The sequence below is a fragment of the Zonotrichia albicollis genome, chromosome 2 (assembly GCF_047830755.1).
Source record: "Zonotrichia albicollis isolate bZonAlb1 chromosome 2, bZonAlb1.hap1, whole genome shotgun sequence".
In the NCBI taxonomy this organism is placed as follows: domain Eukaryota; kingdom Metazoa; phylum Chordata; class Aves; order Passeriformes; family Passerellidae; genus Zonotrichia; species Zonotrichia albicollis.
Window position 1 is genome coordinate 29,118,251 of NC_133820.1, and position 17,664 is coordinate 29,135,914.

At 41.5% G+C, this 17,664-nt stretch overlaps 1 protein-coding gene across 1 annotated transcript in view; it reads left to right on the top strand.

The window, feature by feature from the left end:
- ACE2 (angiotensin converting enzyme 2) overlaps positions 1-12,788 on the top strand; it is a 29,595-nt gene extending 16,807 nt beyond the window's left edge. Inside the window, exons 11-19 of the mRNA XM_005491775.3 lie at positions 505-649; positions 2,106-2,204; positions 2,843-2,965; positions 3,294-3,466; positions 4,348-4,406; positions 8,894-8,994; positions 9,944-10,060; positions 11,213-11,407; positions 12,032-12,788. Of these exons, the coding sequence (XP_005491832.3) occupies positions 505-649; positions 2,106-2,204; positions 2,843-2,965; positions 3,294-3,466; positions 4,348-4,406; positions 8,894-8,994; positions 9,944-10,060; positions 11,213-11,407; positions 12,032-12,152 (1,133 nt within the window). The 3' untranslated portion in view covers positions 12,153-12,788. The remainder of the gene's footprint in view (positions 1-504; positions 650-2,105; positions 2,205-2,842; positions 2,966-3,293; positions 3,467-4,347; positions 4,407-8,893; positions 8,995-9,943; positions 10,061-11,212; positions 11,408-12,031) is intronic.
- The last annotated feature ends 4,876 nt before the right edge of the window (positions 12,789-17,664 follow it).

The following is a 17,664-nucleotide window of genomic DNA, read 5'->3' on the forward strand; positions in this document are numbered from 1 at the left end:
AGATGAGTCTCCAAAACTCTTTTTAATCTCTATTGCATGAATCCATACATATCTCCATCAAAATATGTATTTAGTACTTCAAATGAAACTGAAACCTTGAGATTTGCATCTCCCACTTAAGTGTATATTCAGTGACAACATAGGTAGGCCCTCATTATAATGCAGTTCACCTGGCTTCTGAGCACTGCCTTAGATGGATGAAGATGCACTTTTAATACATTTTGAGATGTCTTCAGCTCAGAATTCCTCAGAGACTGGAGAGGTTCTCAGTAACTAAATGTAAATGTCAAAGGACTAGGTTATTTAAGAATTTGTGGGAAAGAAACAAAAAAGTTTACAATTCCTAAATGATCTTGTGTTTTTTTCAGCAGTATTCTTCCTTCCACTTTTTCCTTAGTGAAAATCTGTAATTCAAACAAGATGTAAGCATGAGCTGTTAAAGGAAACAACCATCCAGATATTAATTGCTACCATAACCATTACCTTAACTGCTTCTCTCTTCAGAAACTGAAATCAACTTTCTGCTCAAACAAGCACTAACCATTGTTGGAACAATGCCTTTTACTTACATGCTGGAGAAGTGGAGGTGGATGGTGTTTAGGGGTGAGATTACAAAGCAGGAATGGACCAAACAGTGGTGGGAGATGAAGTAAGTTTGAGAACAAAGGGGATTTTTTTTTCATATGAACCTGCAAACTCAACCCTAGTTAACGTACTGAGGTGTTTGTTCCCCCATAGGGATCTGTGTCTCTGGGTTTTTCTGTAAATACCAATAGAGTGCTAGATAGAAATACCCAACTGTGGTGCGGACAATGTCTCATAATGCCTCATGTCAGCTTCCTGATAAAGACAGCCCATGGCCTTTGTATGGCCTGTTCCAGATCAACATTGCTGTCTGCCTGACACATTCCCCAAGAAACCTTCACAGCCAAAGTACAGCCCTTCTCTAAGTCCCACTGGTCTCATTGTGCTCTGGTTTGCTCCCCACATCCTTAAGGACAAGTGGAAAGTGAGGTACATTGTACTTGCCAGAGAAACGTGCAGATCTTAATTCACCAAGTATCTGAGCCCACTTTCCTTCAGACTGTGTAGTACTTTTGGAGGCAAATTGTCTGAAAGATTTCAGACTGAATCTTTCCTTCCTTGTGTACCAAGATATCACCTTTCTTGGTACAGAAAATACAGTTTCCTTGGCAAGTAACAGCCAGAGGTGCTTTTTCAGATTGTGCCCATCAATCAGTCTATTTTCAGCACCTTGGAGCACAAGATTAAAAATAAATGTGATTCAGACTGGAGTTTGTAATTTCCCAGGTTGGTTTTAATATGAGGGCAAAAAAATGCAAAGAAACCAAACAAGCCCCACGCTGAAAATGGAGCCTGAACTATAACACGAACATGAACAGCAAGCCTTCATCAGCAAACAGAATCTATAATAAAAGTTGATATATGCAAGCCTCCTGACCCACTGTAAAAAATCAATCAGCTTCAATGTATTCAAAAGTAGCAGAGATGTCAGAGAAATAGAGAATGACAAATTGTTTAGGGAAGCTTATCACATCTGTTGCAGTGGCACTGCAAAGCTCTCTGCTTGAAATACAGGTTTATGAAAAATATCTCCATGGAAGCTTATTACCATTTTCAGAACTCAAGGCATGGGTTTGTTTCTCAGGAAACACAGTCTCAGGAGAGGAAAACAAAGAGAAATCTTATCTCCAGCACAGTGGCACAGCAGACCATCTACCTTTTGGGTTGCCTAGTCTCTGCATACCCTTGCCAGGAAGGTCTTTAAACTTGGGATGGCCCAGGGTATGAGGTGGTTGTGTGAATCTCATGTCTTGGAGATTATTTCACACCATTAACTGATCCCTGCACATCTTGCCATCATACAAGTCCCTTCCTTGCATTATGAGTTTCCAAACAGCTTCCTCTCTGTGGTCTCCAGCTGTGGAGCAGAACTCTTGGGGTTACTGGAAGCTGTATGGAATTCTTCTGTTTGCAAGGGAGAGGTGTCCATATGTATCAGACAAAACAGAAGAAAAGCTGAGCCAGATTACCTCTGCTTATTGTCTATAAACAGAAACCCTGTGTTATTCCTTCTTCTCCAGGAGAGCCATAGTTGGTGTTGTGGAGCCAGTCCCTCACGATGAAACCTACTGCGACCCTGCCGCGCTGTTTCACGTGGCCAATGACTACTCCTTCATAAGGTAGGGCAGTGTTTAATTCATGACTCAAGTTTTGTCTACAGAACAAGCCCCAGCTACCTAAAACATCTGCTGGATAGTCACAGGACCCAATCTTATTTTGTTTAAAGCCCAGACTGAAGGTTGCTGATTTCGCTGGGAGTTTCTCTGCACATCAGGGGGTGTTCCACAATAATCTCTGAGCAGTGAGGAGGCTGCTGACCTTTTTACTGAACAGGAAAGTTTCATGCTGCCATCAAACTTGCAGGAGCACTTCTGTATGAGGTGTTTGCCTCCTGAGGGATCAGTGTTCCCCATGTCATTTGGGCCATGTCATGCAGCTCTGGATGTCCCCTGTGTCCCAGCCACCTCATTTTAGAGGGCTCAGAGCAGAGAGCTGGACCTTAAAAACTTTACTCTCTTCTGATTTGTGTGGCAGCAAACAGATTTGGGGCTCTTCTAGTCCACTTGATCTTGGCATTTTGCTAGATTTGCGTTAGCCTAGCCTGTAAGTATCAGCTGCCCTCTGTCCCTGCAGTGCAGTCTCCCAAGCAGGAATGACAGCTGATGCAACAGAGCTTTACAAAGGCCAAAAGCTTGCAGGTTTCCTTGACAGACAGCTCATAAAACCTGTTCCTCCCTTTTCCTTGCCCTTCCTTTAGGTATTACACCCGCACCATCTATCAGTTCCAGTTTCAGGAGGCACTTTGCAAGGCAGCCAACCATGTTGGCCCTCTTCACAAATGTGACATTACCAACTCCACTGCTGCTGGGCAGAAGCTCAGGTAACAAAGCAAATTTCTCACATGTAATAAATCAGAGTGCAACAAAGCTTCTGGAGTAAATGAGTTTGTATCAAGAATAAGCCTAGCTTGGAAATTTAGCCTATACCTGCTCAATTCATTTTGACAAGTTGACTAAATTTATGTACATTAAGGTTCTAAACATCAAAGGTTTAATTATTTGTTTGTGGGAATAAAATATTTTATTAATAGGAGTAGTGGGAGCAAGGAGTGAATTCAGAAGCAAAGAACACCTTTGTACTGATCACAGAGTGTTTTTCTCATCTAGATGAAGCATGGCAATAACATATTTCTTGTTCCACATATACAGAGAATTGCTGGAATTAGGGAGATCCAAGCCCTGGACTGAAGCACTGAAAAATATAACAGGAGAGAAATACATGAATGCAGCCCCCTTGCTCCACTACTTTGAACCTTTATATGAGTGGCTGAAAAAAAACAATTCTGGAAGATTCATTGGCTGGAAAACAGACTGGACACCATGTATGTATGGCTTGAGGGTGATTCAAGGACATGAGTTATTCTTCACAACCCTGGGTTAGCAAAGTGCCTCTCTCTTGTAGCTCTTGGAGGCTATTCTCCCTAAAAAAGCAGGGTTATGGGAAATAAACACTGAGCTGTAAGTTTTACTGACAGGAAAACCGACTGGCTTCCTCATGGCCAGAGCTGAAGAAAGTCAGCATGTGTGTTTGTCAGAGCCTCACCCAGTCCTCAGAAATTGAGGTGTCTTTTTTTTCATGATGGCAGCACTCAGAGTGTGGGATGGCTCTACAGAAGGAGAAAGATTCAGAAGCTTGGTCTTGTGTGGCACTTTCCTGAGAGCAGTGTGCCTGTATTGCAGAGCTGTCCAGGGAGCTAGGTGTAGGGGCAAACCAGTACAAAAATATCACTGCTATGGGTTTGCTGACATGTTAGTCAAAGAGGGGAGCTCAAGGGAAGGAAAAGGAGGAGACTGTAGAAAAGTGCATTTTTCAGCTTATTGTGACAGTGAGTAATGAACCAGACAGGTTATATTTGTGTAATCATTGCTGGCACTAGAGAGCATTGTAACTCTTACAGCCCTGTGCCAGTCTGATAGTGGGATTCACCTAACCAGGCACCAGCATCTGCATCTAAGCTGCTCATTCCCAGTGATGGGAGAGAGGAATTTTCCTTCTATCTGAAACAAAACCAGGCTTGGGAACTGACAGCTCAGATGAGTGTGTTTGCAGTAGTGGTGACTGAAGAGAAATAAAATCAGTCCCACCACACTCTCCAAGGGGAGCAAAGGAACCTGTAAGGAAGCTTTAGCCACCTCAGCATTTTCCAGGAGCAGACTTTCTGTTGCAGCAGCTCTAACATGGCCCTTGTTTCTTTCTAAACAGATTCCAGCAATGCCATCAAAGTGCGCATCAGCCTGAAGTCAGCTCTGGGGGACGAGGCGGTGAGTGTGTCTGTGCTGTGGCACCCTCCTTACTGCTTGGGCAACAGAGGTGGTGTGTGATGGCTCAGAAAATGACTCAGGGCATGGCTGATCTTTGTGTCTGAAGGGTGGCATCAGCTCAGCTGAAAGACAAGACACATATAAGGTGTCTTGTCTAAGTTTGTGGTCAAGGCTGCCTCTAAAATTAGTGGAGGAACTTCTGAGTGAGCCCACCCATTTAAGGAAAGGCATCTCAGCTAGGTGAGTTATTCTGTAGAGATACCAATCATGATTTTCCTCCTCCTACAGAATAGACCTGGAGGACTAACATTGAGGAACTTGTGTACATGAATATTTTCCCCAGATTTGCTGATGTCTCCACTTAAAGCTTCTACCTAATTTCTTCTCATTGCCATTATTGTGGCTATGGTGGCTGCCTTCAGAAATTATTAGAGCAGGTAACTTCACATTTAAAAGCAGGCTGGTGGATCTCACTCTCTGTCCTTAAATGCTCTTGATTTCAAACTAAAACACATCTGTTAGCATTTCTCCATAGATTTTTGTTTGGCTGTGTACTTCCAGGCCCTGATGTGTTCAGCTGCCTCCCTGCCCTCCAACCCTGATGAAGAGACATCTTTGTTATTGAGATTGCAGGGCACAGTGCAGTGCAGCTGCTTCTGTTCCAGATGAGGCGAAGGGCTTTCATTCCCAAGAGCTTGTCTGCTCTGCCCAATTATACCAGCTGGTCCTATAAAATGTATTACAGCAATGAAAAAAATCTCATCAAAGCTGAAGATGGCTTTTATGATTTTAAACAGAGCGTTGGCTTAGCCCATCTGCTTAACCCAGGCTGCAAATTCACTCCTTATTCTAACTCTTCCTCTTTATGCTAATTTCATGGAGGCAGTGTAGAAGGTTTAAGTGCGGACACTTCATTCCCGGTAATAGCCATTTTCACCTTGCAGGACATTAGTAATTTTGCAAGAATGAGTGTGTCATCAGGCAGGCCATTTAGAGCTGCGTGTTGGAGCCTATTGCACTAGCAAGGACACAAAGCATGGGCCCATTTTTCATGAATTGATGCTCTTGCTTCTATCACTCTCTCACACGCAAGCCCCACTGGAGTTTTATTGCTTCCTAGACTGCCTAGTCGAGTTAGATACAATTCAAAACTGATACCAACAGCATAAAAAGGTTCCATATTACAACATGTTTATTAGTCATTATGGTTAATGTTTAGCTTAATATCATTTTTATGCTTGCCTTTAGCCATCATAGTCTTTTGTTGTGCAATTGAGCAGCTGTAAAACAATCTCATACAGATTACTTAATTTGAATTATTGCATGGACAGTAGGTTCCTAAGCTCTGAAGAGCAAGCCATACATTTTCCTCTCAAAACCAGTTCACATCACCAGTTCACTGACTTGCAAGAAACCTTTTCTGTTTGGTTGCTCTCTGCCTCCCCACAAATGTGCCTTTTGCTGAGCTGAATGCTGGTATGGCAGCAGCGGTAGTGGTACATGTGTGAGCTGGCATAGAGAAAAAGCAGGGGGAATCTCGGGCAGAATCTCAGCCCAGCTACACACAGTGATGTGTTTTGGGTGCTTTGCACAGCTCACAGTGCACAGAAGCTGTGGGCATTGTTCATTTAAGGTGTATTTTGAGTTGCTTTGCCCTGACAGCACAAAGCAGTCTGAATATGTCAGCAAACAGTTTTGCATTTGTGCTCGCTGGCTCTGGAGAGAGCAGGCAGGGAAGGATTGCTGCTCTGGGGCTCAGGCAGGGAAAGGCTCCTGCTCTGGGCTCAGGCAGGGAAGGATTGCTGCTCTGGGCTCAGGTACAGCTGTGCTGGGGGCCAGGGAGCTGCAGCTCACACAGGCTGTGTCTCAGCCCCAGCAGGGACGGTTCAATAGCCCCCAGTTCTGGCAAATTAAGCATCCAGACTCTGGATGGGCTCAGTGCCAGCTGTAGCAGAGCGTGCTCTGCCGCAATTACCCTGCTAATTGTTCTCAGGCTGATGAGATTAGAGCTGCAGCCGCAGCATTGCTGGATCACCGGCGCAGCTGATGAGGCTGAAACATCCACAGCTTTCCTTCAGCGGGGCTTTATGGAAGTGCCTGCACAAGGGAAACTGACACAAGATCCCCACTGAATGCCTTGGGGTCTGTCACATTTAAAATAAATGGTTCCAGGAGTGCCAGCCCCTGACTGCCACTTGAAAACCAGACCCCCCTCCAAAGATTAATTCAGAATTCTCTACCAGGTCAATGCCATATGTGTGATCACATTGTAAAGGGCTGTCACACGAGACAGTGTTAGAGAATGGAGAGCTGGCAGCCTGCAGGCATTTAGATGTATTTGACAATGAAAAATCCTTTTTGAATCAGAGGCCACACTTACACTGTCTTTCAAATCACATACGGGATCTCAGAGTGAAGACACTGTAACAGAGCAGAGGTGCCTGGCAGAGTTCATTTCTCTCTGAAAGCAAGGCAGCTTCTGTAAGGCACAGTGTGGGGTGGCTGCCTGGGATGCCTGGGGAGCCATGTGGGTAATAACAACTCAAACACAGATCAGAAACCAGCCAGGTACTTCCCCTCCACACAGTCAGTAATAGTATTTATAAAGGCAATTGAGAGGCACAATGGAAATTAGAATACATTAGACTGAAAAAGACAAAGTCTAAGTTAGAGAAATGAATAAACTATTAAAAAGTTAACATGGTAAATACAGAAAGCATCAGTAGAGGAATCAAGCTCAATTGGATCCTGGTAATAATAATAATAATAATAATAATAATAATAATAATAATAAAGCATTTCAAGCCTAAAGATGTTGGGCATAAATAGAAAATTGAGAAACCCCAACCATAGCCTCTTAGCTGTGGTAGTGAACAGTGCCAGCTGCTGGAGGCAGCAGCAGTAACAAGAGGAGCTTCAGTGCAGGGCTGTGCCGGCAGGAGAAAGCTGGGAACATCTGCCTCACAAAGGGAACTCAGCCTCAGCCTTTCCTGGCGGGAACAGCCAGGGCTGGCACAGCCCCTGCCCTCCAAGTGCCCTGGGCACTGCTCTGATTGCCGAGGCTTTGGGTACCTGTGCATTTCCCGGGACCTGGTCCTGAATGGGCTGGCAGCAGTGCATTCTTTCTGCCCCTCCTGCCCTTTATTAATAGAATCAGAACTCTTTAGGTTGTGAGGCACCTCCAGAGATCAGCTAGCCCAACCCAGCTGCAATGAGAAAGGACATCTTCAACTAGGTCAAGTTGCTGTAAGCCTCACCCAGAATGACCTTGAATGTTTCTGGAAACTGAGTATCCACCACCTCTCTGGGCAACCTGCTCCAATGCCTCACCACAGTAAAGAATTTCTTCCTAGTAACTAATGGAAATCAACTCTCTTTTAGTCTAAAACTATTACTCCTTGTGCTATTGCAACAGACCCAGCTAAACAGTTTATCCCTGTCTTCCTCATGGATATTTATACATCTCTCTCATTTTACATCAGTGTCAAGAGATGGACACATCTGGAAAATGTAGCTAGGTTTTATAAAGCCTGTTAAAACAGAGCTGCCTTCTACCACACCTTCCTGAATAATGCTCAAGAAAGTCAGGAGCTGACTTTCTATCATTGCCAGCATTTATGGACCTTCCTGCCCAGGTACCATAAACACAATCAAATCTATGCCTGAGTGGAATAAAAAGATATTGCCACAGAGTTCAGCTGGGGATTTTCCCTTTGTGCACACATGCTATTTCACAACAGACCAGGCTGCTTTATCACCTCCTGTGGTGGTTTTTGCCCCCTGTACAGCTCTTGGTTCCTGCCCAGAGAAGCTGTTTTTGTCTTCCACTGCAAATAACTTTGGACTCATAAGGCAGGCCAGGAGAAGCCTGCACACAGGCAATACATTTTTTTAAATATCACCTATCTATTCTCCAGGGGGAAAAACCCCAAATATGTGCTGCTGCAGAAGTATTGATGCAAAGAGTTTTTTACCAAAACAGACCACAAACAAAAATCTGAGCTCAAGCAAATAAATTAGCCACTTTCACTTAACAACTCTACCACAAAGGTTCTCCTCCTTAACAGAACAGCTCTGCAAATAAAATTATATGATTAAACAAGACCTAAATCATGAAATCTTTAAAACTCAAAGAGAATGTACAATGTTTAGTAGGAATAGCCTTGCTGTGGCCTCTTCTCCCTGTAAGGCAGGGAGGTGTGCTGGGACTGCAGCATCTTCAGCAGCCCCATATAAAGGTGCCAGAGATTGCAGAGGGACAGCATGATGTCTGGCAGCAGGGATGCCTGCTTGGTTATTCTCCTGCACAGTGCCCAGATAAACAGACCTAAAGGGTTTGGGTTGGTTTCTGATGTCCTATCACGACACAAATAAATAATACTGAAGTGCATGCCAAGCATCACAGTTGCTCTTTCTTTTTAGAAGGATTTCTTAATGTCCCTGATTTCTTGCCATCTCTGAGGAATTTCTCTTGTGCTGTTTTGCAGTATGAATGGGATGAAAGCGAGCTCTTCTTGTTCAAGTCATCTGTTGCCTATGCCATGAGGAAATACTTTGCAGAGGAGAAGAAGCAGAAAGTTGCCTTCGAGTGAGTGGCTTGCCCAATTGTGCCTGCTCTGCCTGCCTCGCTCCTGCTCAGCTAATGGCAGGAACTGGTGGGATTAATTGTGCCTCCTGTCAAATGTAAGGTGACAGAAACAATGTTAAACATTGTTTGCAAAATGCAAGATGACAGCTTGGGTATGTGAGATCTTTTCCCTCAAGAGGCTGAAGTTTAGGAATAATGTGCTTAAGTGAGGTAAGAAGGCTTTGTCTCCTGCAGCTTATCAGTGATGGAGATGAACTTTTACAGTTTGTGCCAAACACACATATAGAAATATCAGGGAAAGTAGACAGATTAGGAATAAACATTTCTAGCAATGTATGTATATCATACTGAATATCCAAGAGGTTTGGGGCCAAGGAAAGATAAACATGTTGACTATAAAGCACTAGAATTTGATACAGGCTTACTAATCTTATCTAGGTTCAGTTACAAGCATAAAATCTTTCACCTGAAAGTGATTTTGGAAAGAAAAACAACTCTTTTGATTAAGTATCTTCAATAATGTCCTGAAGCTGTCTACTAAAGCTATTAGATATTACTTTATAGAACTACAGTCATGTAATATCTAGAATCTTCTCTAGAAAAATAAGGAAGAAAACTAATTTTTTTCCACTTTGTACTTCATATATCACCTCATTCATGAGATAACCGCAGACACTCCCTGTTCTGCAAGTGATTATGTGCTATGGAAAATTACACCAAGACTTCTCTTAGGTCTGAGGGAGACTCTCTCAGCTCAAGTTACAAATTAGCACATAGAAAAAGGGATTCTGGCAGGAAAACAGATTTCACTTCCCAGCTCATTTCACTATGCCCCCAGTGTGAGCTAAACCTCTGGCATTGTCAATCAAACAACTGTTCACTGGCATGAATTTAAAGCTAATGTCATCTCAACAATGAAAGTAACCTTTTTCTTCTCTTTCTCCTTCAGCGTGTCAGACATTCATGTTGGGGAATTGACAAAAAGGATCTCCTTCTACATTACTGTCAGCATGCCAGGTAATATCAGTGATATTGTGCCCAAAGCTGACGTGGAAGATGCCATCAGGTGAGATTTTGCTTTCTGGGAAAAAAACCCCAACCAACCAACCAACCAGCCAGATGGAAGGTTGGAAGGGAAAGCAGTGCTTAAATTAGTTGAGGCAGAAGCAGTGACAAAAAAAGTAAATTCTAAAAAAAGTTAAAATGAAAATAGTGGGATGAGAGATACTAGGATGAAAACCGTTATGGCAGAAAGAAAATAGTCCATCTATCAGATGGTGTCTTGGATAACAGCCATAGTAAAATGCTCCAGGGTGTTGCCAAAACACATCTCATTTGCCAGCCAACCTAATTGCTCAGACTTTGACAGGAACTATTTTATATCCTGAGATACAGAATACAGTAATGATGTGTGCATGCACACGTGTGTTCTTCCTCTCATTTTTGAAAAGTCAGTGCAAGAATTATTGTTAACAAGGAGTCCAGAATAATGGTGTACTAGAAAGACAGCCAGATGTATTTGATTATATAGGAGAGGTCAGGGCAGGAGCTAGTTCCCACTTACAGGTCAATAAACAGCTCTTTTATAGCATGGTGTGGCAGCACTCTAAGTCATTGCTATAAAAATGATAAGTAAAACTGCAACTCTGCAGAAGATCATGGGTAAAGTGCAGTGGGAAATGAAGAGGGCACAAATCTAAAAGCAGCATCAGCCTGAGATGGGGTTGAAGGAGCAGTGAGATACTTTGGTGAGCTAAGGGACAAGAATATGGCTGTGAAAGTGACTCTTGGGTTAGCACTCAGTAGCACATGTGGAAGTTTAAGGAAAAACAAAGAGGGAAACAGGTAAGATGTCAAAGCTGTGGTTTTATGTGGCATAAATAAGAAACTTTTCAATAGACAAGAAATGGTAAAGAGAATGAAGGGCAAAATACAAAGAGAGAAGGAGATCAGAAGGTTCCTTTAATAAATGTTAAGACTGAGTTTAAGAGTCCATACAGTGTCTGAACAGGTCAGTTAAGCTACAATAGGTTAAGGGTTTAAGTTTCTATGGTTGTTACTTACATGCCAGATGGAAAATGGGTTTAGCAGTACCTTCTCTGCTGCCTTTTAACTGAAGTGTTCAGGGGAAGCTTGCCATGCTGAAGATTTATAAAAAACTGAAAACTGTTCCTTTCAATAAATGTGTGAAACCCTTTGAACTTGCATTTGCTGGCAGAATGTCTCGAGGACGAATGAACGAGGCTTTCAGACTCGATGACAGTACCCTGGAGTTTGTGGGAATCCTTCCAACCCTGGCTGCCCCTTATGAACCACCAGTAACCATCTGGTTAATTGTATTTGGGGTGGTCATTGGTCTGGTTGTCGTTGGAGCTATTGCCTTGATCGTCACTGGGCTCAGAGATCGCAAAAAGTGAGTAACAGTTTTGGATACTGTGGTCATGACTACTGGGAGATGTCCCTGTAATTGAATAATCAGGATTTTTTTACAGTTTAGGCTTCAGTTAGCCTAAAGCAAGTTAAGGAATGAAAGCCTGTTATCCCTTTCCCATCAACAGTGATAGCTAAACGTTCATCTCCCTGTCTCTCAGTACAGGACAGCTTTGGAAGCTTAATGCAATTTCCCCATCACCATCAGTGTAACCATGCTTTGGCCACAGGGAGCTGCAGAATGGCTGCTGCCAAGGAGGAGGGCATGTCCTGATGGGATCATGGTGCCTTCTGCAACAGCAGAGTTGTCCACATTCACCAGCACCTGAGTTTTCTTTAATCTGATTGTAGGCTGTTCAGTAATGATATTTTTCTTAAATATTACTGCATTAACAAGTATAGGTTGGCTGGTTTTCTATGTCCCTCCACTAACAAGGTTACTAAGAACATAGCAGATTTACTACAGTTCTTCTTAAACCTAGCTCGATTTCTTTTATATAAATATTTCCAGTTTACCACAGTATTATTTGCAGTCAGGGATTCTGGGGATCCAGAAGGACTTGGAACAGAACAGGGACCTTCTAATATAAATGAATTTTCATTACAGGAGAGCAAGAAAAAGCAGAGGTGAAGCAGAATCAAATCATGAAGAGGTGAACCCTTATGCTGAAGAGGGAAAAAGAAACCTGGGCTTTGAGCCAGCTGAAGAGACACAAACATCTTTTTAAAAGGTGTGGGTACACTAAGGGCTTCTGTTTTTTTTAAATTTCACTTTTAACAATAGTGCTTTGCAAAGGAGCAAAACCCTATGGATGTCATCAAACAATGTCTTCTGGTTGACCAATTATCTACTGGTTCATGGCCAATAGCAACTAAATCTGCTGTTTATGTGGTAACTAGAAAACATGCATGGCTTTTCTATGGATTATGTGCATAACATTACACACCATTTGTGCTGCTTTTCATGTGTGTGCTGCATCCAACTTCTGTTTCCTGTGTAATGAGATACAAAAGCTTGGAAGTGTACCGTTGTATACAGACCAAGGCACACAAAACAATAACTCATATACTCCTGAAGAACATCTTGATCTTTCCAGATGGAGACCTCAAAAGTGTTTCTAAAGACAGTGATGAAAAAACCCTTGACTATCAGAAGAACCTTAGTGATAAAGAACTCAATTTGATATAACTGCAATTTTTGCACCTTCAAGAAATCTGTATCAATGTAAAATGGATACTGGATGAAGACTAACAAGCACTGGATGTTTATTAGAAAATTATAACATAAGTTATTTTTCTAACTATTTGCTTGATAAGTATTGTAGAGACAAAATAGCCCATGCTCCCTAAAAAAAAAAAAAATCTCTTTTATGTTGACATTAAAAATGGAAACTTCCTTAATACTAAATTATCAAAGTGGTTTTGATTATTTTTCCCTATACCTTTGCCATTGCCTCCTCTATTACAAATGCTGCATTACAAATGCTGCTTACAACAAATACAATTGTACTGTTACATACAAGGGGCAGTAGATTGAGGCTTGGGAAATTCTGGTTTTGTTTTGAAGAACAAAATCCATTCACATGGAGGATAGAGCAGCACTGGACCAGGCTGCCTGTTCTGTGCTCTGGGAGGGGCTGTGGGATCTCCACCTTTAGAAGTGCTCAGAGATCAGGTAGATGAAGGTATGGATGATAGAGCAGTGGAGATAATCCCACTCTGACTGAGAAGTTTGGCTAGATGACCTCCAGAGGATCCTTTCAGCCAGATTTTCTGTGATTCTGAGTCTTTCAGGTCCCCCACTCTACCTGCAACATGCCAGTGTGTTTTTTTCTGTGCACACCCAGTCCCTGAAAACTGCAAGATTTTCTGATACTCAGTCCTGGATTGCCAAAGAGCCAATAACAAACATGATGCTGCATGAAAAATGCTCAGAAAAGGCATGGACTCTTAAAATCAAGGGCCTCCAGAAATGACCACAATCTGTAGAAAGCAACCAAACATATATCTGAGAAGGACAGCTGGGCTCTACAGGTTCACAAAACACTGTTATAATTCTGCACATCCATTTCCTATTTAAGAGACAAGACCCTTAAATGAAGCAGTTCAAAATGGTAAGCAGATGATACTAATTAATGGCAAGCTAGACACTAATGCAAAGGAATGAAAATACTTGTTTTTAAGTTGCTTATCTATACCACATATTCCATTGCCATAACAGCCCCAAACCTTAGTACTTGAGCGGAAATTTAGGATAAATAAATCAACTCTTTGTGGTCTTCCTACTTTCTTTGCAGTAACACAAAAAAGGAATGGCAATTCTGGAGACAATCAAATAAAGTAATTAGTCATGCTGGCCCTCTTCAGATCTGTTGTTAAGAGTAACTTTTTCATTATGACAAAGCTTTGTTTTCAATACAATTAATTTTAAAAGCTGTGCTATGAATCAAAAAACACCATTCAGAATTGTCAGAGCCGCTACAAGAATATAGCAGGGTGTTGGAAGAACATTAAAAAAAGACAATGTTTATATGAAAAAAATCACCTGCATGCATTAGGGCACACCTTCTGTGCTGGGGGAGCCCTCCCTCTCCTACTTTCTCAGGCTCAGTGCTCCTTCCTGACCCATTCTCTGAATCACACTCCTGGCCCAGCTGGGTCCATGGGCAGCATCACACCAAGCCCCTCTCTCCCATGCAGCCTCCATGGCCCCCAGGCCTGCACAGGTCCCAAGGGATGCATTTCCCTGACCCCAAATGCAGCTTTCCCCCAAACACACCTGCAGCTCCCCAGTGACAGGGATGTGCTCCCTGAGCCAGCTCCCAGTGCTGGCACCAAGCAGGGCAGGCAAGCACAGCCTGGGAGCCTCTGCCTGGCCAGAAACCTTCATTTCTCTCTGCTCTTTCCCCACATGGCTGCACCCTGCATTCCTTATCCCTCAGGTTCGGGTGAGCTCAGAGCAGAGATGCAGAGAGGTCCCTAGTAGGGCTGGGCCAGCTCCATCAGGGAAGGGCAAGCAGACATCACCTGGACTCTGACCAGCATCACTTGCTGAACTAGCACAGATATGGGGAGAGAAAAAAGGATTTATTTCAGAAATTACTTTGTTTTAAAACCTCTTTATACATACTAGATCAGCATCTTACAACTGTTAGTGTCTAAGTTTAGATGCCTCTCTTTTGTAGCTTCAGATGTATCTGTATCTCAAGACTTGCTGAAGTTAGCACTAATTTTTGTAGTGCTGTACACATTTGAAAGTTGGGTGCTCCTATTTAAGCACTAACATCAGAAGCCAAATTTCAGTGTGTCAGTAGTAAAATATTTGGCTAAGCAGTTATATTATTAGCATTTTCATTTATTTTCAAGTTTTTGTTTCTCAAGTATTATAGAGATCAGCAAATTTACAATTTACTGTTGCAAGGACTATAGAATTCTGCAAAAAACCATTTTCTTTATTTCAACCTATTATTGCAGGAAGCAATAACACTTTACTAGATGCTTCATATGTTGCTAAATTGAAAATATCCTAAATATGCAGCTTGGAATGAATTCCAAATCAAATATACACCCTGAGGGCCAAAACTAGAGTCAATAATACTGCTCAGAAAACAGGTATAATGTTTTACCTGTAGTAATTTCTAAGTAATTGAAAGTGAGACTATATCTATTTATGTTGCTGTCACTTGCAGTAGTTCTAAGTTCGACTTTAGGTGTCAGCTTCAAGTGATTATGAAGAAAAAAACCACATTCAGATGAGTTATGATAATCAAAAAACCCACCAAGCATATATTTCCCTGTTTATATTTCCAGTTAAGGGCAAATAATGACAGTTTGGAGGCACTGAAGGAGTGCAGATAATTGGTATATATATCTCAATATCTGAGATGCCTTTTGAAAAAATGCTAACAAAATAAATTCTATTCTTGCACAGTATTCTTCCAAATTCTGTCACCCACGGCGTGTCAGAAACACTTTCTCCATATGCTCTTGGTCAACCCCCTGATTAAATGAGAAGAACACTAAAATATAGAATAATAAGGGTGGGTAATGCCAGGCAGATTTCAGGTTCAGCTCCTGTATAGCAGACAGGTGACGTGGAGCCAGAATGCACAGTCATCTGTTTGTGAGTCTTATTTTTCAAGCTCTGTTGTCTTCTCTCAATGCCTCAAAATAATGGTAACAGCTGATAAAAAGCAGGGCACTGTTCTGGTAGCTAAATGAAGCAAAGATGATAGGTATAGTTATTTAATTTTGAAATCATTCAGAAATTGTAATTTGCATTCTTATTTTGATTTTAACATGCAGAAATTCACAGATGGTGATGTCACTACAAATTTCTGCATGCTAAAATAAAGTTGCAAGAGGTAAATAAAATCTAACTTACTTTTTATATCTTAACTTACTTTTTATATCTATCTTACATTGTGATAGGTTAATCTTCTTTCTTTGCATTAATATATCCTCTAATATAAGTCACTTAACTCATTTTCCTGGCAATTATATTAAAAAGCCCAAGAGAACATCACAAACATTTCATGGTGTCATCAATAATGTGCAAAACAATTCTTTGTTGCTGGTGAGAAACAAGTCCTGGTCGACAGACAGCTGATCAAAATTTAGGTGAAGAAGAACAATAAATCAGGATAATTTTTGGCACAGAAGATGCAGACCTCAAAATAAAGCCAGCATGAGCAGCATTTGACTTACAGCCCCTAGAAGACTCATGGGTGGGGTATCACATCCTTCTGTTGTAAGGGCAGGGTTATTTCACACAGATTTATCTGTCTGTAAAACTGGAGGTCTCTTCTAAGTCTGCTGTTTGAAATCTCTCTACAGGAAGGCAAAAGTCTTTTATTCTGTGGCTGCTAAGAGAGAAAGGGCAAATTACCATGGGGAGGTAACAATAATAGTCCTGTAGTTGTGGAAGAAATTAGACAGTTAGTTTATCTCAGCACACAATTTTTAAACTGTTAAAATTAGGAGAGAGGATTCTCATCCTGTATCTGTTGGGAGGTGTGTCGGAGCGAAGGGAGACAAGCACATCCTAATGATGATCATTGAGTCTCAAATTTATTGATCCGGCTTACATGCTTTTATAGTAGTGTTAATTAAGCTCATACATATTGCAAAAGCTAAGCTCATCATTGGCTACAGATTAAATGTCAGCTCCTTTTTTGTAGCTACATTCTCAGGATGCTTTGTGGATTTCTGTTGAGACTAGTACCTGTTTATACATCCTGTTATTGTTGTCTTACTACCTGCTCAAGGACACAGTGTTGATGTTTTCTTATAATCAGAAGGCTGAGAACTTAGTGCTTACAGCTGCATTTTTACTGCTTCACCAGCTGTATATGATCATGGCCTTTTCCCTCAAGCCACATCTGCACAAAAACTCTCCACAGAGGTGTTATGCTCAAATAGGTGCTTCTGGAAAGAAAGGAGCCAACCTGCCTTTGTGCCTCCTCTCCTGCATTAATCCTGTCCTGAACTAAGTAATATGGAATGTATTACTTACAAGCAATGGCTTTTATTAAAGGATATTTTCATGTTGAGCATCAGTTCAGCTATCAGCAGGGATTCCTAGTGGCTCCTATTCTTTTGTTTTCTCCAGTTTGTATGTGCAGATGTAAATATATACTTCCTACCAGCAGCTGTCCATTGTCTGGTAGGTGATGTTTGAAACCTGCTGCACTCTATAAAGTCTGAATCCTTGAGAGACTTTCTGCCATCATCATGAAGCTCATGGGGCTGCTTTCCCAAAGTGAATACCTCCCACATTAAGACATGAAATGTATGTCAATAGATACAAGATAAGTCCTTTTTCACAGAACAAGATACATATGCAACATTCAAATTATCAGACTCTGAGAATATTGTTCAAAAAAGTGACTGACAGGTGTGATTCTGTACCTGAATGTAAAACTCCTACTGCATAAGAAGATTAATTTAGATGATAAAGTTAGTTACAAAATATATTTAATGGAGACAATTAAGTATATTGAGCTGAATTTTCTGCAGAACACATGCAAACATCCTCTTAAGTATGTGTGTGTATACAGAGGGAAGGAAAAACAAAATGACAACTATAGGTATCTATTCTTTATAAAATAATAAGAAAAAAATTACTGATTTTTCTGACTGGGACATACACTTCTTTGGTATGAGAAAGATTTCCAAATATTTACAGTGTCAGTTGTATATATACCTTTAAAAGCTGGAATACACAGGAGCAATAGAAAC